Raw genomic sequence first — 18,283 nt, forward strand, 5'->3', positions numbered from 1 at the left:
GAGGCGAGCAGGGAGCCGCCGACGGGAGGGAGCGGACGGGCCGGAGACCTCCCTGCCCGCGCGCAAGAGCGGAGCGAGCGCGGAGGGAGCGGTGACCGCAACCGTAACTCTTTCTCTTGTAGGCAATGGGTACATGGATGGGAAGGAGCTACAAAACTTCATCCAGGAGCTGCAGCAGGCGCGGAAGAAGGCAGGCTTGGTAGGTTAACGTTTCGCCCCGCTTTTCCATCTTCTCTGCGAAAGAAGAGTTTTTTTGGGCAAACTCCAGTGCCCCGGTTCCTTCTGTGCTCTGTTGCCATCACACGGTTCATTCAATCACCTCACCGGGGAAAGGAAACTATCTCGGTTAGAAATCAGCAGGTTGCAAATGAGATAAATCATCTTCTTTGGAAAGACGAGGCCGAGGTCCACCTGTGGAGAGCAGGTCCCGCTCACATCTTGACAGGCTACGAGCTGGTTGTTTCTAGAGTGCTTAAAAAGAAAAGTCAAAGAAATGCATGGATGCTATCTTTCCATCTTGGATGGGACCTTATCCCATGGCAATTAATCTCTGCCTCATTCAGATATGTACTGATGCTAAAAAGAAAACAAGTCAAAAAAAAAAAAATAAAAGAAACAAAGAAAAAGATAAAAAAGAAAAAACACTACTTCAGTTTAGTTCGACTCTGTTTTAACCTAATGGGCAGCATGGGCTGAAATGCAGTTCTGCCCCTTGGTGGTCAGTCAATAGATCTGCAGATCACTGCTAACCACTTTTTGCCCTTCACCAATGTTATACACCAGAAGTATGAGGATCGAACCCTGGTAGTTAAAATTGTTCAGACATACAGCACAGTTTTTGACAATATTGTCAAAAAAACAACTCTGTATGAGTTATTAAAGCACTAATTATTATTTTCCTCCAAACTGCACCCATGCTGGGAAAAAAAAAGAGAGAAAGAAAGAAATGAAAAAAAAAAAAAAAAAAAAAGAAATTAAAGATTCCATATACAGATTTGAATTAAAATGGAAATGAACATTTTTAACAAATAAATAATCGGTTTCTAAAACAGGCTGCTTAGCATCAAACTCCAGTATATAACTTAATGGAATCAATTTAAATTGATCTGTGCTAAAAGACTTCTGAGGAAAACAAAATTATAGTTTAACTGGATGGTATGTGTGCATGAGGGAAATAGATTAATACTTCATATAAGAATATCTCCAACTTAAGTAATAGCTTTTCCATAATTTACTCTGCTTTAAAAGTTGCTGTATATTTTAGAAGTATACACAAAAAATAATATTAATATGTTTCTATTTATTTTATGGAAAATTATATCTTATTAATTGTATGAGTATAAATTTCACACATCTAAAGATCTGTCTCCCAGCAATGCCTCTGATGTTACAGTATACTATGCACCAGATAATTCTTAGAGCTGTTGGTGTAGGCACTCATTTGCAGGAGTTTAAGCAAGTTTAAACTAAAATGAAACAAGCAAACAAACAAAAAACCTAAAAGCTAAAACCAAAAAATAATTTGGAAAGGAATGTAATTTTTAGAAGGGAAAAAGTTCGATTTGTTCTTTTTCACAGAGAATATTAGACAAAACTTCAATATCCTTCAAGTGTTGCAACAGACCAAATCTCTCTTCTACACTGAACTGCAGAAAACTTATGTCCATTAGAAAGAAGATATTAAAGCCTGTGTGTATTTAGGATGAATGGCATTCTTAGTAGAAATACTGATATATTATTCAGTCGTGAAATAATTAATTAGAAGCTCAAGAGGAAAAAAAATCATTTTAAGATGGGATTCTTTTCTTTCTCCAAGCAACTGTGCATGTCTTAAAAACACAGCCTGCTCAAAGTTACACAGAAATACCTTGCAGGATTATTCTTATTTGCTACAAATTTCATAACTTATGGTTTGTTTGGTCTTTTTTTTAAAACAAATTCTGCCTGTATCTCATGTTATATTTTAAAAATGCTCTGATGTTTATGTAAGTTTTCTTTTCCCATTTCTTTGATTTGAACCTATCTTTGCAGTGTTCTGCTGAAAAGAGCAATCTACAGTAGCAACAGCAAATTCAGTATCTGGTCTGTTGTCTCTGGAGCATAGATATAAGTCAGCACAGGCTTCAAATCTAAGCAGATTCTTGGATTTGAAGGCTCATTTGCCAAACAAGCATTTCATTAGTTCATGTCTTGTCTCACGGGATACTAATTCAGTAGCTTTGAATTTCTATTCTTTTGCCAGAAGGGACACATTGAGAAACTAGTGTAGGTTATATGTAATTTCCTCGGCTGTCCTTCTTTTAACACCCTAAAGCTTCTTTGTCATCATTAACTTCTGCATTTCAGGTCACTCTCCTGCTCACTATTTTTGAAATATTCAATTATTCATTCTTCATAGCTGGATTTTACATCAGTCATGCCATATGTATTAAAGAATCACGTTGATTCTGTCATTGAATAGGATAGCTTAATATTTCCCAATATTCTTCTCAACTACAGAACTGTTCTAATTATGTTCTAATTCTAATCCTTTTATTAATCCTCCCAGTAAGTCCATACTTTCACAGCTGCTTTTTCTCAGATGGAGCAGTAGCATGCAGTGTGACTCATGCTAGCCCTGAAAGGTGGATGTGTACATGGAGGTTTTAGGTCTTGCAATTTTCTTTGGTAACACTATGTCTTTTTGCTTCGTGCATTACGGTAGATAGTGAATTGATCTGATGTACTTTGAGACATATTGAAAGAACTGCCTCTTTTTGAAAGATAAAAGCCATATAAGTATGTAAGCATAGCTTCCATTTATTGTGCCCACATTTGTGCAATACGTTCTCTATTTTGGTCGGCCATTTGCCAGAAGAAACTGTGAGGTAGAAGTGACTAACACAGAGATCGATAAAGGGTGAATAGGTGGATCTTGGCACATTTTGTTTCTCACTTTCTCTGTGTATATAGATAATGACAGTATTTTTCCACAGGAGTAGGTGATTTAACAGATGTTTATAAATACAGTCAGCTATTTCTGTAGCGCCATCCATCCTTGCACTTTCAAATCATATTGAAAAAAATCTGTTTTGTTCTACAGCTCCACTTGATTGGATAAGTGTCTTTTTAAGTTTTAACAGGGGAGACTGAGTTGTGAAGGCGTAGTTTCTGAATTTCAAACACTGAGCACTGTATCTGTATCAAGTATAGGACGAGACTTGGTTAGGCTTAGGCAAGTTTTTTGACTGAGAACATTTATTTGAATAACATAACTTGAATAACTCATCAAGCAGCTCAAGACCAGGTAAAGAGAACACAAAAATAAAACATCTTTCAGAACAACATACTGGAGGATGAGCATTCCATTTTGTTTAACCTATAATCAGCTGTGCCTCCTCCAGTGGCTGGACACTGCAAAGCTGATATTAGAAAAATCAGTAAAATATTTAACCAGACTAATTAAAATCCAGGTGTCTAAATTCTCCATTCTATCTGATAAGCAAGCTTGTCCCCACTTTGGGATCATTAGATGAAAGGTGACATTGAAGTGCACTGTATTAATAAACCACATCTCTAATTAAAGCCATGGCAAATTACTAACCTTCCATGGATGACTTTGACAGAAACAGGATACTAGGCCATGACTGCATCAGCTACAAGGAACTGACATTTTAGTTAGCTCTGGTAGATGAAATTTGGGACAAACTACAATGGACTTTGTACAGCTGAGATTCCCTGTGTCTCTGGTGAGAGGATCACTTAGGTCCTATATAATAAAATCTGTTATAACCACTAAAACTTTAATTTCCAAAGATTGATTTATCTTCATGTACAACCATAGAATTGTCCATTGTTTTAACATAACTGTAGTGCTGATTTTTGCTGCATGGTTTTAGTATCTCATACCTAGAAGAAATACAAAAAGAGCTGAAAGTTTAATCAGTATTGAAGGTTCATGGCAGCTCAAAGCAAGACATGTCAAGCTAAAGTGTGAAATCAAATATTAAGATATTCACTCCAATGCTGGAACCTTTGCCAAAGCCTAGAGTGAGAATAGCCTTTAGAGAACAGATGTAGAGCATGGACCATAATTTATGCAAAAACAATTATGCTGGCTTTACTCTGTCAGATTTAAAGTGCTGCTTAAAGTTTTCTCCCTCCTAAATCTACCTCTCTGCATTTCAGCAGTGGCATTTTGACTCTGTTTCTATGATAACCAGATACTAAACAGTGAAAAACATGGTATCATGGTGAGTTCTAATTTTAGAGCTAAAATAGCATTCATTGTTCAGGAAAAATCCACTCAAAGATGTGGAAAGGCTGTTTTGGTGTTCAGATATATTATACTGAAATGTGTCTTCTTTTGAAAGGTTTTGCACTGCCTTCAATTTACTGGTTTAAAAATGAAAACTGAGAAAACAGACTAATAATTGCCTATGAACTTCACCACCATCCTCTTGAAGCAAAGGAGCTGTTATACCCATCTTCCAACACGTCTTTATATTTTTTTCATTCTGTAAACCAAAATAGGACTTTTAAGTATTTAAGCCAATCATTCACACTGACTATAATTCCTTATGAAGTAAAATTTATCACAATGACATTACTCATGATAAAAAAAATACTCAATTTCTTTTAAACTTGAGGGATCTAGCTGCAGTAAGTGTAAGTACTTCATTAAATGTAGTGCCTTATTTGGCAAATAATAGAGTATTCAAGTAAGTTTACGTATGTTTCTCTGTATCTTTAAGTAACCATTGTCTCACTGAAACTTTCTAGGATTTAACACCTGAAATGAAAGCTTTTGTGGACCAATATGGGAAGACTACTGATGGAAAAATAGGAATCGTTGAGGTAAGATGATTGCTTTGTAAAAAATGACAGACATTTTTACTTGTAGAAAATACCTCATCATAAAACAGTGTCAGCATAATATGTAAATATTTGGGGTTTTTAGTTACAAAGAAAATTTCTTCCTCTGTTTTAAAATCTTTATCATTTTTTTTACTAATGAAATATTTTCATTAACAAAAAGGTATTCCTTACCCCTCTCCAGACTTTTCACTACACTGCATTTAACTTTGCACACTTTTTATTAAGCACAAATAAGCATCAACAGCAATGTAATTTTCCTACAAAGCAGATAAGAGCTCTATTTTAGACATTTAAATTGTGAAAGGTAGTATGATTTATTTCTACCAGTAATTTTGAACTAATGATCTGTCACCACTCCTGCAGTGAAGACAAGACTCAGGTGAACCCAACTGGGCAATCAGTGTATGTGGCCTATTCTAAAAAAATACATATATGGTAAGAGCAAGTGAATTGTTAAATTGAAACAAAATTTTAGTAGTAGTTATGATCCAGCTTGTGAAAGATCAGGACTTCTTACAAATTCCTTTCTTGAACTTTAACAGAACTTCAGGTAGAAAATTCCCCTGTTCCTCACTCCCCATTTCTAACAAGGGCAAAGACAACCAACTCCTTCTACGCGTACAGCAGTTGTACAGCAGTTGTACAATTTAGACAACTTGCTAGGAAGGGGGGAACCATTGTGTTTTCTCTTGCTTTCACTCTTCAGTGCTTCAGGTCAAAAAAGAGCAGTTGCTGGGTTACAGCTTGAATAGTCACTTTTTCAAGCCTAAATCAATGACTCATTTATGTCACTGAGTGCAGTGAGACTTCAGTTTTATTATTAAATGCTATTACTTTTTTTTTTTTTTCTGATAATAAGAAATCTGACCTAGAGAGCTAATTAAGAAACATCTGGAAATAAGCCAGGTCTGCAAGATGTCTACAGTGACCATCTTCGAGTCTGTAGCTAATTTTAAAATAGAGGACTGAATAGGACCTGTAAAAGTCAATAGGAAGTATCACTGCTGATATCATAGATCATTTCAGGGTATCTTTTCTCCTCTGTCATGTGTCCGAACTGCACAGACTTATTTAAATGCATGTGTTTAAAATTATTTAAATACAGCTAAACTACCACGGAAATAAGAACACTTTGTTTCACTAGAAGCTATGATTGATTTTTAAAAATTCATATTTTGACAACACTTAGCATTGATCAAATAGTTTTGCATCTAAAAAAAACCTCAGTTTTTATTTGAACTAATGAATCATTTGGTTTTGGACTAACAAATGCTTATTCATTTGGAATTGAAGAATCTTATTTAATTTACTGTTTTTGAATATGTGTAATAGCAAGTATTGGATGCAAGAAGAATATATAGAGAGTGCCTGAAAAAGAACATTTCTTTGCTTTGGAAAGATAATGGAAAGTTTCACCTTTCAAATTCTGCTATCGACTGAGTGTGTAAAGGTGAGCAAATCCAATAGGGACTGATATGTTATGGTGCTCACCACCCTCAGTGAAATGGCAAGCATGCTCAGCATCCATGGAAACTGTTGAATAGTGAAGTACTCAGTTCAGTGACAGAAGGGACTTTCTCCCTTAATACAGTAGTTTCCTAAACAAATAGCTACATTTGATTTCACTTAAATCAGCATGAAGCTTGATTTGGAAAGTGCTGATGGGACTCAGACGCAATGTGTTGTAAATGCAGAGCAGCATGATATTAAAGTTGGTCTGGGGACTTGATTCTCCTTCCTTGTAAATAAAAACGTCCATTAATTCCAGATTGCTCCCATTCACATAGTACATCAGTTTTTGTGAGAAAGTATATGAATGTTGTTTAAAAACAAACATGTAAAGCCATTCATACTCTCAGCCATTATTGTGAACACCCCAGCATCTGATGGAAAAAGTCCTAGTGAATAATGAGATCTCAGGAAGGGCCTGCTGACTGGGATAAAGAGAAGGGCTGGATGGCTTCCCAGAGGAAAGAGTCTCCAGCTAAAGGCAGTTGTCTGCTTGCTTGTCATTGTGTAAAGGATCTTTAATTGACCTTTTGTACTCATTCAGACCAATGTTTTCACTAAAATGTGGATGTGAAACTCAAATTTTTGAAGTTCAAGATTCCACATTCAAATTATTGGAAGCTCATTGCTACCATAAAAATAACTAATTAGACCCAAATATTCTTTGTACTCCCATTCTCTATTACAGAATTTTAAGAAGACAGCCTGATCTAGTGGGAGGTGTCCCTGCTCATGGCAGAGGGGTTGGAACTGGGTGATCCTTGTGGTCCCTTCCAACCCTGACAGATTCTGATCTGTTTTAGCAGAGGACTTTCGAGCCCTAATGGCTCAATGGTTGGACTTGATGACCTTGGAGGTCCCTTCCAACCTAAAGGATTCTATGATTCTATGATTCTAAGAAGCAAATTCAGTGTATTAGGTAAAAGGAATTTTAAATACCATTAAAATTTAAAGAATTTATGTAGAGAATGATTTCTAGAAAATAGTTCTGAAATTCTATTCAATACTGAGTATTTTTTTTCTACTAGGTAATCTATAAAGACATACCTCAGCCTGCAGCTGAGCAGAGAGGAGTCAAGGCAGACTCAGGTTTTGTGGTTGTCCTCTCTTACTCATGGTGCAGAAATAGCCAATGTTCTCCATAAAAAACCAGCAGATCTCACAGAAGCTCTCACTGAGCTGCTATTGCTGCCATACACAAACTCATAGCAGTCTCTTACTCAGACACACTCATGGAGTCCCCCTGTGCTTATCCTTACAAAGAAGTCACCATTAGAGACAGCACCAGGTTTCCATCTTTCCTCTCTGTAGTGATATAACCATGACTGGGAACTTTAACCAGTTTCCACATGAATCCCTCACCCCTTAATAATGCAGAGTTTTCTGGGAAAACTAATTTAATGCTATTTGATGCATGAGCTTGGAGAACTGGACTTCCCTTTAGCTACATTGTTTCTATTTTGCTAAAGGGTACAAAAGAAAGCAAACATGAAAGACATTTTTTTTTCTGGCAGAAGCCGGAGCTAACATTGCATATTGAGCTACTACATCTTTGTAACATAAAAGCCTGTGCTTTCCCCTGAGACTTACAAAGGGTGAGAGGTATGGCTTAAAATTAGGTAATTTTCTTCCAGAAGTAATATATTCAGTACCTCAAATACAGTTTAGTACTGCTAGTAAGCTGTTAATGATTCTTTGGAAAGCTACTGTTCTACATTTACCTTTGCACCTTGTACTGTTTTACAGCGCCTTTGCAAAATTCGCCAGTTAGCTAGTGAGATCCTACAAGAGACATCTCATTTTTAAATTCCACAGATGTAAACCCTTTCCCATTGTCCTAATCTGTCCCTTCCCCCATACTCTTTGTTATTATAATCAATTCTTCCATTCAACGTTTGTTGTTGAGTAAGAATGTCAATTTACTCTAAAAATCAGACTTCCCCTGTCATGGGAGAAATAAAGGAATTTTTCCCTAAGTCAAGACTATGTTATGCACCTTTACCTACATGTGTATATGCTAATGCAGTAGGTTTCAAAAGCTGCTGACAAAAATACATTGTTTAAGTTGATTTGGTTCAGCATTCAGCCATTTAGCAAAAGCACTCAGAATGCTGATGGGTTGGACAGCCCATCATCAGCTGTGCCATTTCTGTGAGAAGAGTGCTCTGACGTGTCTCTTCAGTTGTACTAGCACCTAAAGAATATAACTGACTCCTTGAACAGAAAATTTTAGAGAAACAAGACATCTATCTCCATACCCTCATTGTGTCTCTAGGGTAAGAAGGAGACCTCAACTCACCTACAGTGCCACAGGAACCCAACAAGAAAGCCTAAGCAATTAAGCAATAGCACTGAAATAGACAGGACAAGGGATCTGAGGATGTGAAATGAACATAGAAAAAAGAAAATTTGAATCAAAATTTTAAGATGGGGCTCCATGAAGTCTGCAGATGTCATTTTTCATAAAAGAATGCAGCTAAGAAATCTGTCTCTCTCCATTTTCTCTTGCTAGTAAGCACAGCTGGTCTATTCTTCAAGTAAAAAGTTTTCTTTAATCAAAACATATTTCATACATTGTGAGGGCAGAAAAAATATTGGGCTTTTGTTAAAAACAAATCATTTTACATTAAATTATACAGCATACTCTCCTTCTTCTACATTCGTCACTTGCCAAAATTGAGTTATAGTAAATGAACAGTTTCAATAATCAGTACAATAAAGTCTGATTTTTAAAAAGCCTTTTGTAGAGCAGAGGCATTGGAAGAACTGCCCCTGGTTTTGCAGGGCTAAAAGCCCTTTTTATTTATTTCTGGTATTTATAGCTCTTGAACACATCTCTGTGACTGATAAGTGATCACCAGTTGCCATTCCCTTTCCATTCCCACTTTCTTTTTCTCTCCTGGCTTTTCCATATTTTTTTTTCTGTTTATCATACATATGCTCTCCGTGTCTTTCCTTCCTTGGTATCTGCCAGTAGTCTGTTTTCTTCACTTAATCTTCTTAATTCTTCTTCTAAATTTGAAGTCCTTCACACTTACCCTCTAAATACCCTTGTGTTATGCTTTCCCTTCATGACGATTCCAAGGTTTTCACCACAGGTCCTAACTCTGCATGAATGAAATTTTTCCCTCCTTTCCCCAGCTGCCCCTTCGGTAAAGTGCCATCTCAGTCCTTTCTCTCAGACTTCAGTTCTGTTTGACCTTGATGAATACGGCAAAGCTGCAAGCCACCAGTCTTTCACAGGCATCTTCCAAACATTTCAGCTAACATAACAAAGCATTCTGTGGGGCCACAATAAGGCAGTATGAGCACAAAGAATTTCATACTCTTTTTAAAAAAGTTTCATGCTCTTTTACAGGCTCAGCTGGCCTAATAAGGAATCAAAATTTAATCTTTCTTAAATTCTGTTACAGCTCGCTCAGATATTACCAACGGAAGAGAATTTCCTGTTGTTCTTCAGATGCCAGCAGCTAAAGTCAAGTGAAGACTTCATGCAGGTACAGTATGAAAAGTTAGCTTTTGTGAAATCATTCAAGACCTACTTGCTATAAATATACCAGTAACGCATTTGTGTTCTGATTGCAGACATGGAGAAAATATGACAGTGACCACAGTGGCTTCATTGATTCTGAGGAACTTAAGGTAACCCAGTATCTATGAGTATGCACAAAAGGAGAGCAGGCATTGGATTACAGCCCGTGCTGTTTCTTCAGATACTTACCTGTGCATGTTTTTTCCATTTCAAATGTAACTGAAAAAATAGTACGGTTAGCTGATATTTTTAGCACCAGTAAATTATTTAAAATGAAAGTCTAATCTGATCAATATTCTTCAAAACGTTTTAGTTCAGATCAATGTTTGTCTCAAGTGACCTAAGGTAACAGGTGCTTCAGTTTAGGAATAAGAAAGATTAAGAAAGCAAGACAGGCCTCTGAAAACTATGTTTGTTTGGGGGAGGGGTTGGTATATTAGGGAGGAGGTCTGTTTAATTTTTTGATTGTTGTTTTTTTTTCGCTAAGGGCATCACTCCCATTAACCTCTTTGCTGCTGGACAGAACATGCTTTCTCAAGTATCATGCAATCCTAGTTCCCACTGTAATACTGTTAGGCTGACACAAATGGAATTGTGTTGCCCTTGATTGGTTAACTTGGTGGGATTTTGGTATCAGCTTTAATATGCACAAATAAGAGCACAATCAAGATTATTCCATTAGCCATCTCAGCCTTGCAGAGTCAACAAACTTTGAAAGTAGAGAGATATATGTCCCTAGTCATAAAATGAATAGCAATTTGTAGATGCTGAAGCACAGAGTCACAGAATCACACAATGGTTGGAAGGGAGCTCTGGAGGTCATCTGATCCCTGCTGAAGCAGGGCCACCTAGATCCAGCTGCCCAGGGCCATGTACAGATGGCTTTTGAATATCTCCAAGGATGGAGACTCTACAACCTCACTGGGCAACCTGTGTCAGTGCTCAGACACCGTCACAGTGAAAATGTGTTTCTTGATGTTCAGAGGAAATCTCTTGTGTTTCAGTTTGTGCTCATTATCTCTGGTCATGTTAGCGACCACCAGTCTGAATCTATCGTCTTTGAGCCCTCCCTTGCAGTATTTATGTACATTGATGAGGCCCCCCTGAGCACCCTCTTCTCCAGGCTGAACAGTCCCAGCTCTCAGCCTTTCCTTATAGCAGAGATGCTCATGTACACCAGCCTCTGAGTAGAAAGTTGCCGTTTTCCACACTTCAGTGGCACTCAATACATTATTATAGCTTTAAATTTAGAGGAACCATAACAATTAATAGTGAGAGAAAGACCTAGCAGTGTTTACCCATCTCATTTGGACTATTTTGCCCATATGTGTCATTCTAAAGAACTGCATAAGCTTTATTAAACCATTAATAGGCCATTTTAACATGTTGAAAATATGACATAAATATCTAGTTTTATTTTGAGATCAATATTTCTTGACAAGCCCAAACGTTGTTAAGTATTTGCTGTGTGTGGAGTACACCCACTTAAAAATTTGTAAGAGGAATTCAAGCTGTAAATCAGGAAAACTTTCTCATAGTCATGCAGTGCAATACATTGTCTAAGGGGGAGGCAGACTTTCCACCACTGCCTGTATTTAAGAAAGTTTTGGAAATAACTAAAATCAGACAGTAACTTGGGTAGTTCAGATACTGTTAATCCTTTCTTGAAACATGGAGACTGGCTGGATAGACTTTCAATGTCCTTTCCAGTTCTATTTTCTATCAAAGCACACAGGATTAAACAGGACTCTATAATGTCCATTTAAAACATTTCAGTCATGTTCTTTGTATACAAGCTACCAGGAAGGCCCTCCAGCATGGAGGGGGCCAGACTAGAATAACTGTAGTGGGTATTAGTCATACAACTATTGACACGGTTGCATTCAACTTCAAGAATGTCATCTATGTACAAATAGATTTTCTTACAAGCTACCCCATTTTCTGTCTTGAAATGAGGCCCAAAATTCCATGAAGATAACAGCACTTGAACTCATGACAGTACTGTGGTACTTTATTGAGAACTGACAGACATAACAACATCACAAGTCTTCTGATGCCCTTGTTAAAAAAATTAATAACTTTCTTTTTCAATGTCACAGACACAGTACAGAAATTTAAAACACTGAATGGGTGGAAACAATCTTATTTTTTAAAGTAAAAATGGTTGGCATTTCAAGTCATGTGATAATATATCAAATTCTCATACAAAGAAATGCAACAAAACTGTGTACACGCATTTAAAATACAAAGTAAGAAGGAGCGACAAAGGTTAACCTTCACTTCTAGTATAAGGTGCTGTCATAGGCAAGGAGAAAACGTGATTAATCATTGATCTTTTCTGCAAGAAGTGATTAGGCATCCAAGTTTTCAAGGAAACTCAAGGTTAATTAGTTTAGTTTACTGATAGAGCTGATTAGGAAGCACTATACTTGAAAACCAAAATATTTTTTCCAAATTCACAATGCAAAAAATGGCATACAATGCAGAAAGCTTTATGAGTCACTTTTTCCACAAAATAATGTTCAATAGACTTGAATTGATCAAAAGAAACTGTTATATACTTAGCTAATTACCATTTCTTTTCATACTTATTTGGAAGTTGAGCATTAAATATTAAGGTGTGAATAAAATACTATTTCCTATTACTTTAATCTGAAGTTAGCCAGCAATTTTATAGTGTAGATAATAATTCACTTATTACTCTTATATTTATTTTAACAGAGCTTCTTGAAAGATTTATTACAGAAAGCAAATAAGCAGATTGAAGACTCAAAGCTAACAGAATACACAGAAATAATGGTAAGATTATTTACAGGCATATTTGATCAAGACTGGAGTAATCCAAACACTGTTTCTTTAGCATTTGGAAGGCTCCAAATGACTTGGAGCCCCACCAGCTCCTAATCAGGCTAACTGTGTCATTACAACAGAGAAACGACTTTGGCTTCTAGCACTGCAAGTACTTCTGGAGTCACAAAGCTTTGATGGGCAGTTTTCAGTGCTGCCCAAAAAAAAAAAAAAAAAAGCACAGGAATTCTGAATCTTCTTGGTATTTATATATTATTAGACCATACCATAGTATTTTCCTCTGTTCTGCTTCCCTGTACTATTAGTTGTAAACCTGAAGTCTCCACAGTTCACAGGAGGAAAATTGAACCTGTCATAAAGATATAAATCAAATTAATTAGGTGATTAGGTGTTACTTTCTATGTTTTGCCTTCTTATAGTGCTGTAGCATCTGTCTCTTGTCTTAAAAGCCATCACTGCATGATGGCTTCTTATCAGATTTACAAACATCTCACTCTTCTCCCACTTTCAAGGAGAAAGATGTTTGAGATACACACTAGAAGAACACTGTCACTTCTCTGGCCTTAAATCAGCCTTGGGGCACTCCTTCCATCCCACTGCTATACTGCTCCAGGGTAAGGACCAGTATAGGGTTCTGAGTGTATGTGTCAAAGAAAAAGAGTCTCAGAGTTCTTGGCTTCAGGAAGTGTGTAACACTATCTTTTGGTTTATGTGCTTGGTTTCATCCTAAAATAATTTTAGCAAACAAAAATGTGCTAGTCAAACACACTAGCCCTCAAACTGGCCTGAGAATGACTAATCAAAACTTGCATTTATCCTAGACAATGTCGGCTGGTTTGCTGTATTCATATATAAATATATGTGTGTGTATATATATATATATATATATCTCAATTTACCTAGAATTATCACTGTTCATTCACCGGTGAAGATGTTTATGGAGTTTTTTTTTACCTTCAACTTAAAGTATGTTCTGAGTTCTGGTCTCTGCAGAGAGACACAATGACAAAAAATTAACAGCAATAATGAAAAAAAAAAAAAAAAGAGCCCAGCTCTCTCATGTTTTCCTCAGGAACTAGAAAAGAAGAGTGGTAGGAAACATACGGTCCTGAGCAGCTGCAGGCAGGCACAGCCAGCCACTAAGAACCCATCAAAACACAAAATATGTTGACTTCACAGCTGCCACTGCTTACTTCCCCCAGAAGCTCATTTCCTTTCATGGGAAATGCATGCGAGGCAGATGCTTTTATACAAGGAAAGGAAGTGTTAAAAGGAACCATGGTGTTACATAGAAATAAATGTTTATAGAATTGGTCTTTTTCTGGTCTACTTTGCCATTTAATGTGTATTAACCAAGTGAAATGAGGTCTTTTTTCATGGCATTGATTCTGTCTTTAAAAGGATATACACTTAGTACAGGATGTTGCTTTTCCTCTTATCTAAAAATTATATCTAAAATTACTGTGATTAAAAGTGATGGGATGGAGTGTGGGTGGTGGTGTTTTCAGTTTCAGTCTAACAATGTTTTTTACAGTTTTCTACCTTTGTGGCTTTTATACAGCAAAGGCAAAACAATACTTGAAAGTAGATAAATGGAATTATACATACATAAAAACTGGGAGACAAAGTCCCATAAAGGTGCAGTACCTGCATCTGCTTTTGATAATGAATATAAGCTCTTTGTGCCTCTAAGCAGCAGCAGCTCATCCTTTCAAGGCTTCTGAGGAAAACACTTTATTACAATAGGGTAATTAAAAATTATTAGAAATAGTATTCACTTATTTTGTCAAATTACATTAATATACTTATTCCTATAATTATAATTATTTGGAGAGATTTAATTTGCCATTTTCATACCATCAACAAGATGTGCTGTAGATGACAGCATCTGTTCACTCCTTTCTTGAAATATATCACAAAACCAAAATGTGATCTTTACTTAAATATTTATACCTAGCAGCCATTTGAATGAGATGTCTACTATTTTCTCAGGACTTGAATGTCTTGGATTCTATTGAACTTTACCCAACTGTTGTTTTACCTTTATGAATCAAGAATAATGATGGTATTATCAGATCATGACATGAAGTCAAAATTAAAATGTTATGATGTCAACACTCCTCTCATTCATAAATAATTACATGCACATTTCTCATCGGTTAAGACCTACTTGACAGTGGGTTAATCAGAATTGTTCATCTGGTTCCTTATCAGGCTTTTCCAGTAGAATTAATTACTATATTCTTTGGTACTGTAAATAAATGTATTACACAGCAAATGTGACAGATTAAAACCTGGGGCCACCATTGCAGAATGAAATAAAGGGTAAATTTCACTGAATTTAAGTATTCCGTAGAAGTGTTTTCTTCATTATGTTGATTAATTTTGATTGATGCAAAACTATACATTCTTTCAGCTCAGGATGTTTGATGCAAACAATGATGGAAAGTTGGAGCTTACTGAATTGGCCAGGTACGTCTTCTGTTTCTTTTCATAACAAATATAATGTACCAATTGCTGTTATGGAAACAATTAAATATTTTGACCTTTGTTTTTTCTCTCTAAAGACTACTCCCTGTACAGGAAAATTTTCTAATTAAATTTCAGGTATGAATATTCACATTCTTAAGGTAACTTGTTACCATCACACATAACTGGTGTCATTAATGGATTTTTTTTTCCCTTTTGGGATTTAGGGTGTCAAAATGTGTGCAAAGGAATTCAATAAAGCTTTTGAGATGTATGATCAAGTAAGTCTTCAAAAAACTTTTTATTAATTTAATATTTTGATGTCACTTATTTTCTGAATTTGTGGAAAACTAGCCACAAACTCTGAAACGAAAAATAAATGTTTAAATAAAGATTTAAAATTATCTTTAATGTTATTTTTCAGGATGGTAATGGCTACATTGATGAAAATGAACTTGATGCGCTACTGAAGGATCTCTGTGAAAAGAACAAAAAGGTAACCTTAGAGGGCTCTTGTCCCATTAGAGATTAGCTTTAGTTTGGATTTTAAGGACACTTTAATCCACCCAATTAAGATAAATACAGAACTTCTAAGTCATAATTCCTGAAGTCAAAGTATGACTAAAAATCTTGGTAGAAGTCATAGCAGTGTAAATCCTGAAGCAGTGGAGTTGTGATTATATAACAACGTTGTCAAAAGCTGCTTCTGAAACATCAGCAACCAGCAATTTAGCATATGGCAATAACACAGGCAGCATTCAAATACAGAACATTGGCAATGTGTTGCTGCTGGACAGGCTGAGAACACCCTTTTTTCCCTCATCTTCTGCCACTGGAAGCAAACTTGCTCATGCTGGTAACTAAACAGGATTATAAAGCATTTTCTATTCTTTAAACAGGAATTAGACATTAACAACCTTGCGACATACAAGAAAAGCATCATGGCCTTGTCTGATGGAGGAAAGCTTTACCGGGCAGAACTGGCTCTTATTCTCTGTGCTGAGGAAAACTAGAACTCTTCTATCATGTCCACTTAACTAGTGATGTACTCTATCTACACAATAACTGTGCACTATAAGGGAGTAGACTGTATTTTTAAATTGCATATAGAAAATTAGCCAGGATGTGTGGCACATTCCTTTCAGTTTGTTTCTATACTGTTTGTAATGTACAGTTTTTGTAACAATAAGATTGATAAAGAGGATGTCTGTGTTTGGGCCAGTCTGTATATTCAAAAAGAAACTAAAATATATTTGGGTTGGTTTTGGTTGTTTGTTTTTTTTTTTTTTCTTTCTTTCATAAACATGGCTGAAAAAAAAATTAAACCTGCTGACATTGCTGTGGTCATCATATCCTTTGACACTTGCAACATTTCTTGTTGAACTATATAACAAAAAGGTCTACAGGTAACTTTCCCCATTACAACTAAATCTTTTTCTTAAATGCAAAACATTAATTCGTATTAAATATGATCTAGGTCTGAAACAGGAAAGAGTCATTGGCATGTCTTATTTCCAAAATTTAACAAGGCAATATGAAATAATTTCAGTTGTCAAACCACCCATTTACAGCTCTGTGCTCTCTGCAGTTTTTCAATTGCTCTTCTCTTTATGAATTCATAGCATATAAACAAAGCATTTATCTGGGATAGATCTCCACGCAGTAGTTGACAAAAATGTAGTGTTTTCAATCTAGCTGTTTAACTTTACTGAATTTAAACATGGGCACTTCAGAAATAAATGCCTTTAATCTGTCTTGGAATCCTGGCTAAATGACAGGTAGTATAGTTAATACACGGATTAACATACGATAAATGTACCTTTCATGACTATTCCTGTGTCAGAGAATATGACAATCCATTTTCTAAACTATTTTCACATTTTGCAGGTTATAATTATTCTAGTAAATTGCTGTTTTTACATCATATTCTGTGTAATCTATAATTAAATTTAATATCCTAAGATTGTTGGTGTCTAGTTTGTCTATCTCCTGGATTCTTTTTTCTGTACCATGTAAAGGACAAAACAACTATTTAAAAAAAAAAATGTGCTTCCTTGGATCTTACAGTGAATTGCTATCTGTAACAGTAGTATTAAAATTTAACACTAAATGAAGAAAAATATCTAATACAGATTTTATACCAATTTATCAATTCAGTTTACATGGTGGGTTCTGCTTTTTATTATGCTAGAGAGGCATTTTTAAAATGGCAACTGTACTGTGGAAACAGCCCTGTCTTCATGAATCTTTATTTTTTTGGCCTGGCTCCTTTTTTACTTTTACACCAGTTTTATGCGAGACAAGTCCATGAATGTCCAGACCATTTGTAGGTACTGATGTAAGAAGGAAATTAGGCTGTGTCTTAAAGCAAATAAACCCGTGTTGCCTCCATGTACAACTGCTTACGATGCAATTCCAGGTTAGCAGAATAGCTATATGCAGCTTCTGAGATGCATCTCTGTGTCTTATTTAACAAGCAGAAGCAAATGCATTTTATTTGAAACATATCTCAAACAGTGAGGCTCAGATCCTTACAGTCACTGACCTCCCACCAAAATGAATCCTTGAATTCCTCAAGTGAACTCAGGCAACTAAACACCATTCCAGGAATAGCCTAATGACCTTGGGCTCACTCCAGTCTGAGCCTTGGAAAGTTAAGGAATAAGTGATGCTGGATGGGGTCTTGCTGACAAAAAAAACCCAACAAAACAAACAAACAAACAAACAAACAAAAGATTAAGCCAGCTCAATCTGACCACTTTACTCCCACTCCATGCACAGTGGTTTAACTTCTCACCTGCATGTTCTCCTCTTTTTGCAATGTGAAATACAATTGCCTATGTTAAGAAGGAACAGTGAATCTGCCTATCAGTACAATAAATGATTGATATTGTTCATATTGTGCACTTGGAACCCTGGATTTTGCCTTATTTTAACATTTTAAAAGTGTAAAGGTAAAGAAAAAAAGCCCAAAATTTCTATGTAAAAATATGTTGAGACTGTTTGCTAAAATCATTACAGTGGAAGATGAAGCGCTTAAAAGTCTTTTGACAAAATGTCATCACAGAAACTGGAATCTGTCTTCCTGAATGTGATTACAGTTACCTG

General features: G+C 36.0%; 1 protein-coding gene across 1 annotated transcript; it reads left to right on the forward strand.

Moving 5' to 3' along the window:
* Positions 1 to 127: 127 nt before the first annotated feature.
* On the forward strand, positions 128 to 17,140 carry CALB1 (calbindin 1, 28kDa). Its single transcript, XM_008940505.1, has 10 exons — positions 128 to 199; positions 4,762 to 4,836; positions 9,780 to 9,863; positions 9,952 to 10,008; positions 12,620 to 12,697; positions 15,123 to 15,178; positions 15,274 to 15,313; positions 15,403 to 15,456; positions 15,600 to 15,671; positions 16,075 to 17,140. Exons 1-10 carry the CDS (start codon positions 134 to 136, stop codon positions 16,186 to 16,188), a joined length of 696 nt encoding a protein of 231 aa, XP_008938753.1. The 5' UTR covers positions 128 to 133; the 3' UTR covers positions 16,189 to 17,140.
* Positions 17,141 to 18,283: the final 1,143 nt, after the last annotated feature.

This window comes from Merops nubicus, unplaced genomic scaffold (genome assembly GCF_000691845.1).
Source record: "Merops nubicus isolate BGI_N331 unplaced genomic scaffold, ASM69184v1 scaffold4010, whole genome shotgun sequence".
Classification (NCBI taxonomy): Eukaryota; Metazoa; Chordata; class Aves; order Coraciiformes; family Meropidae; genus Merops; species Merops nubicus.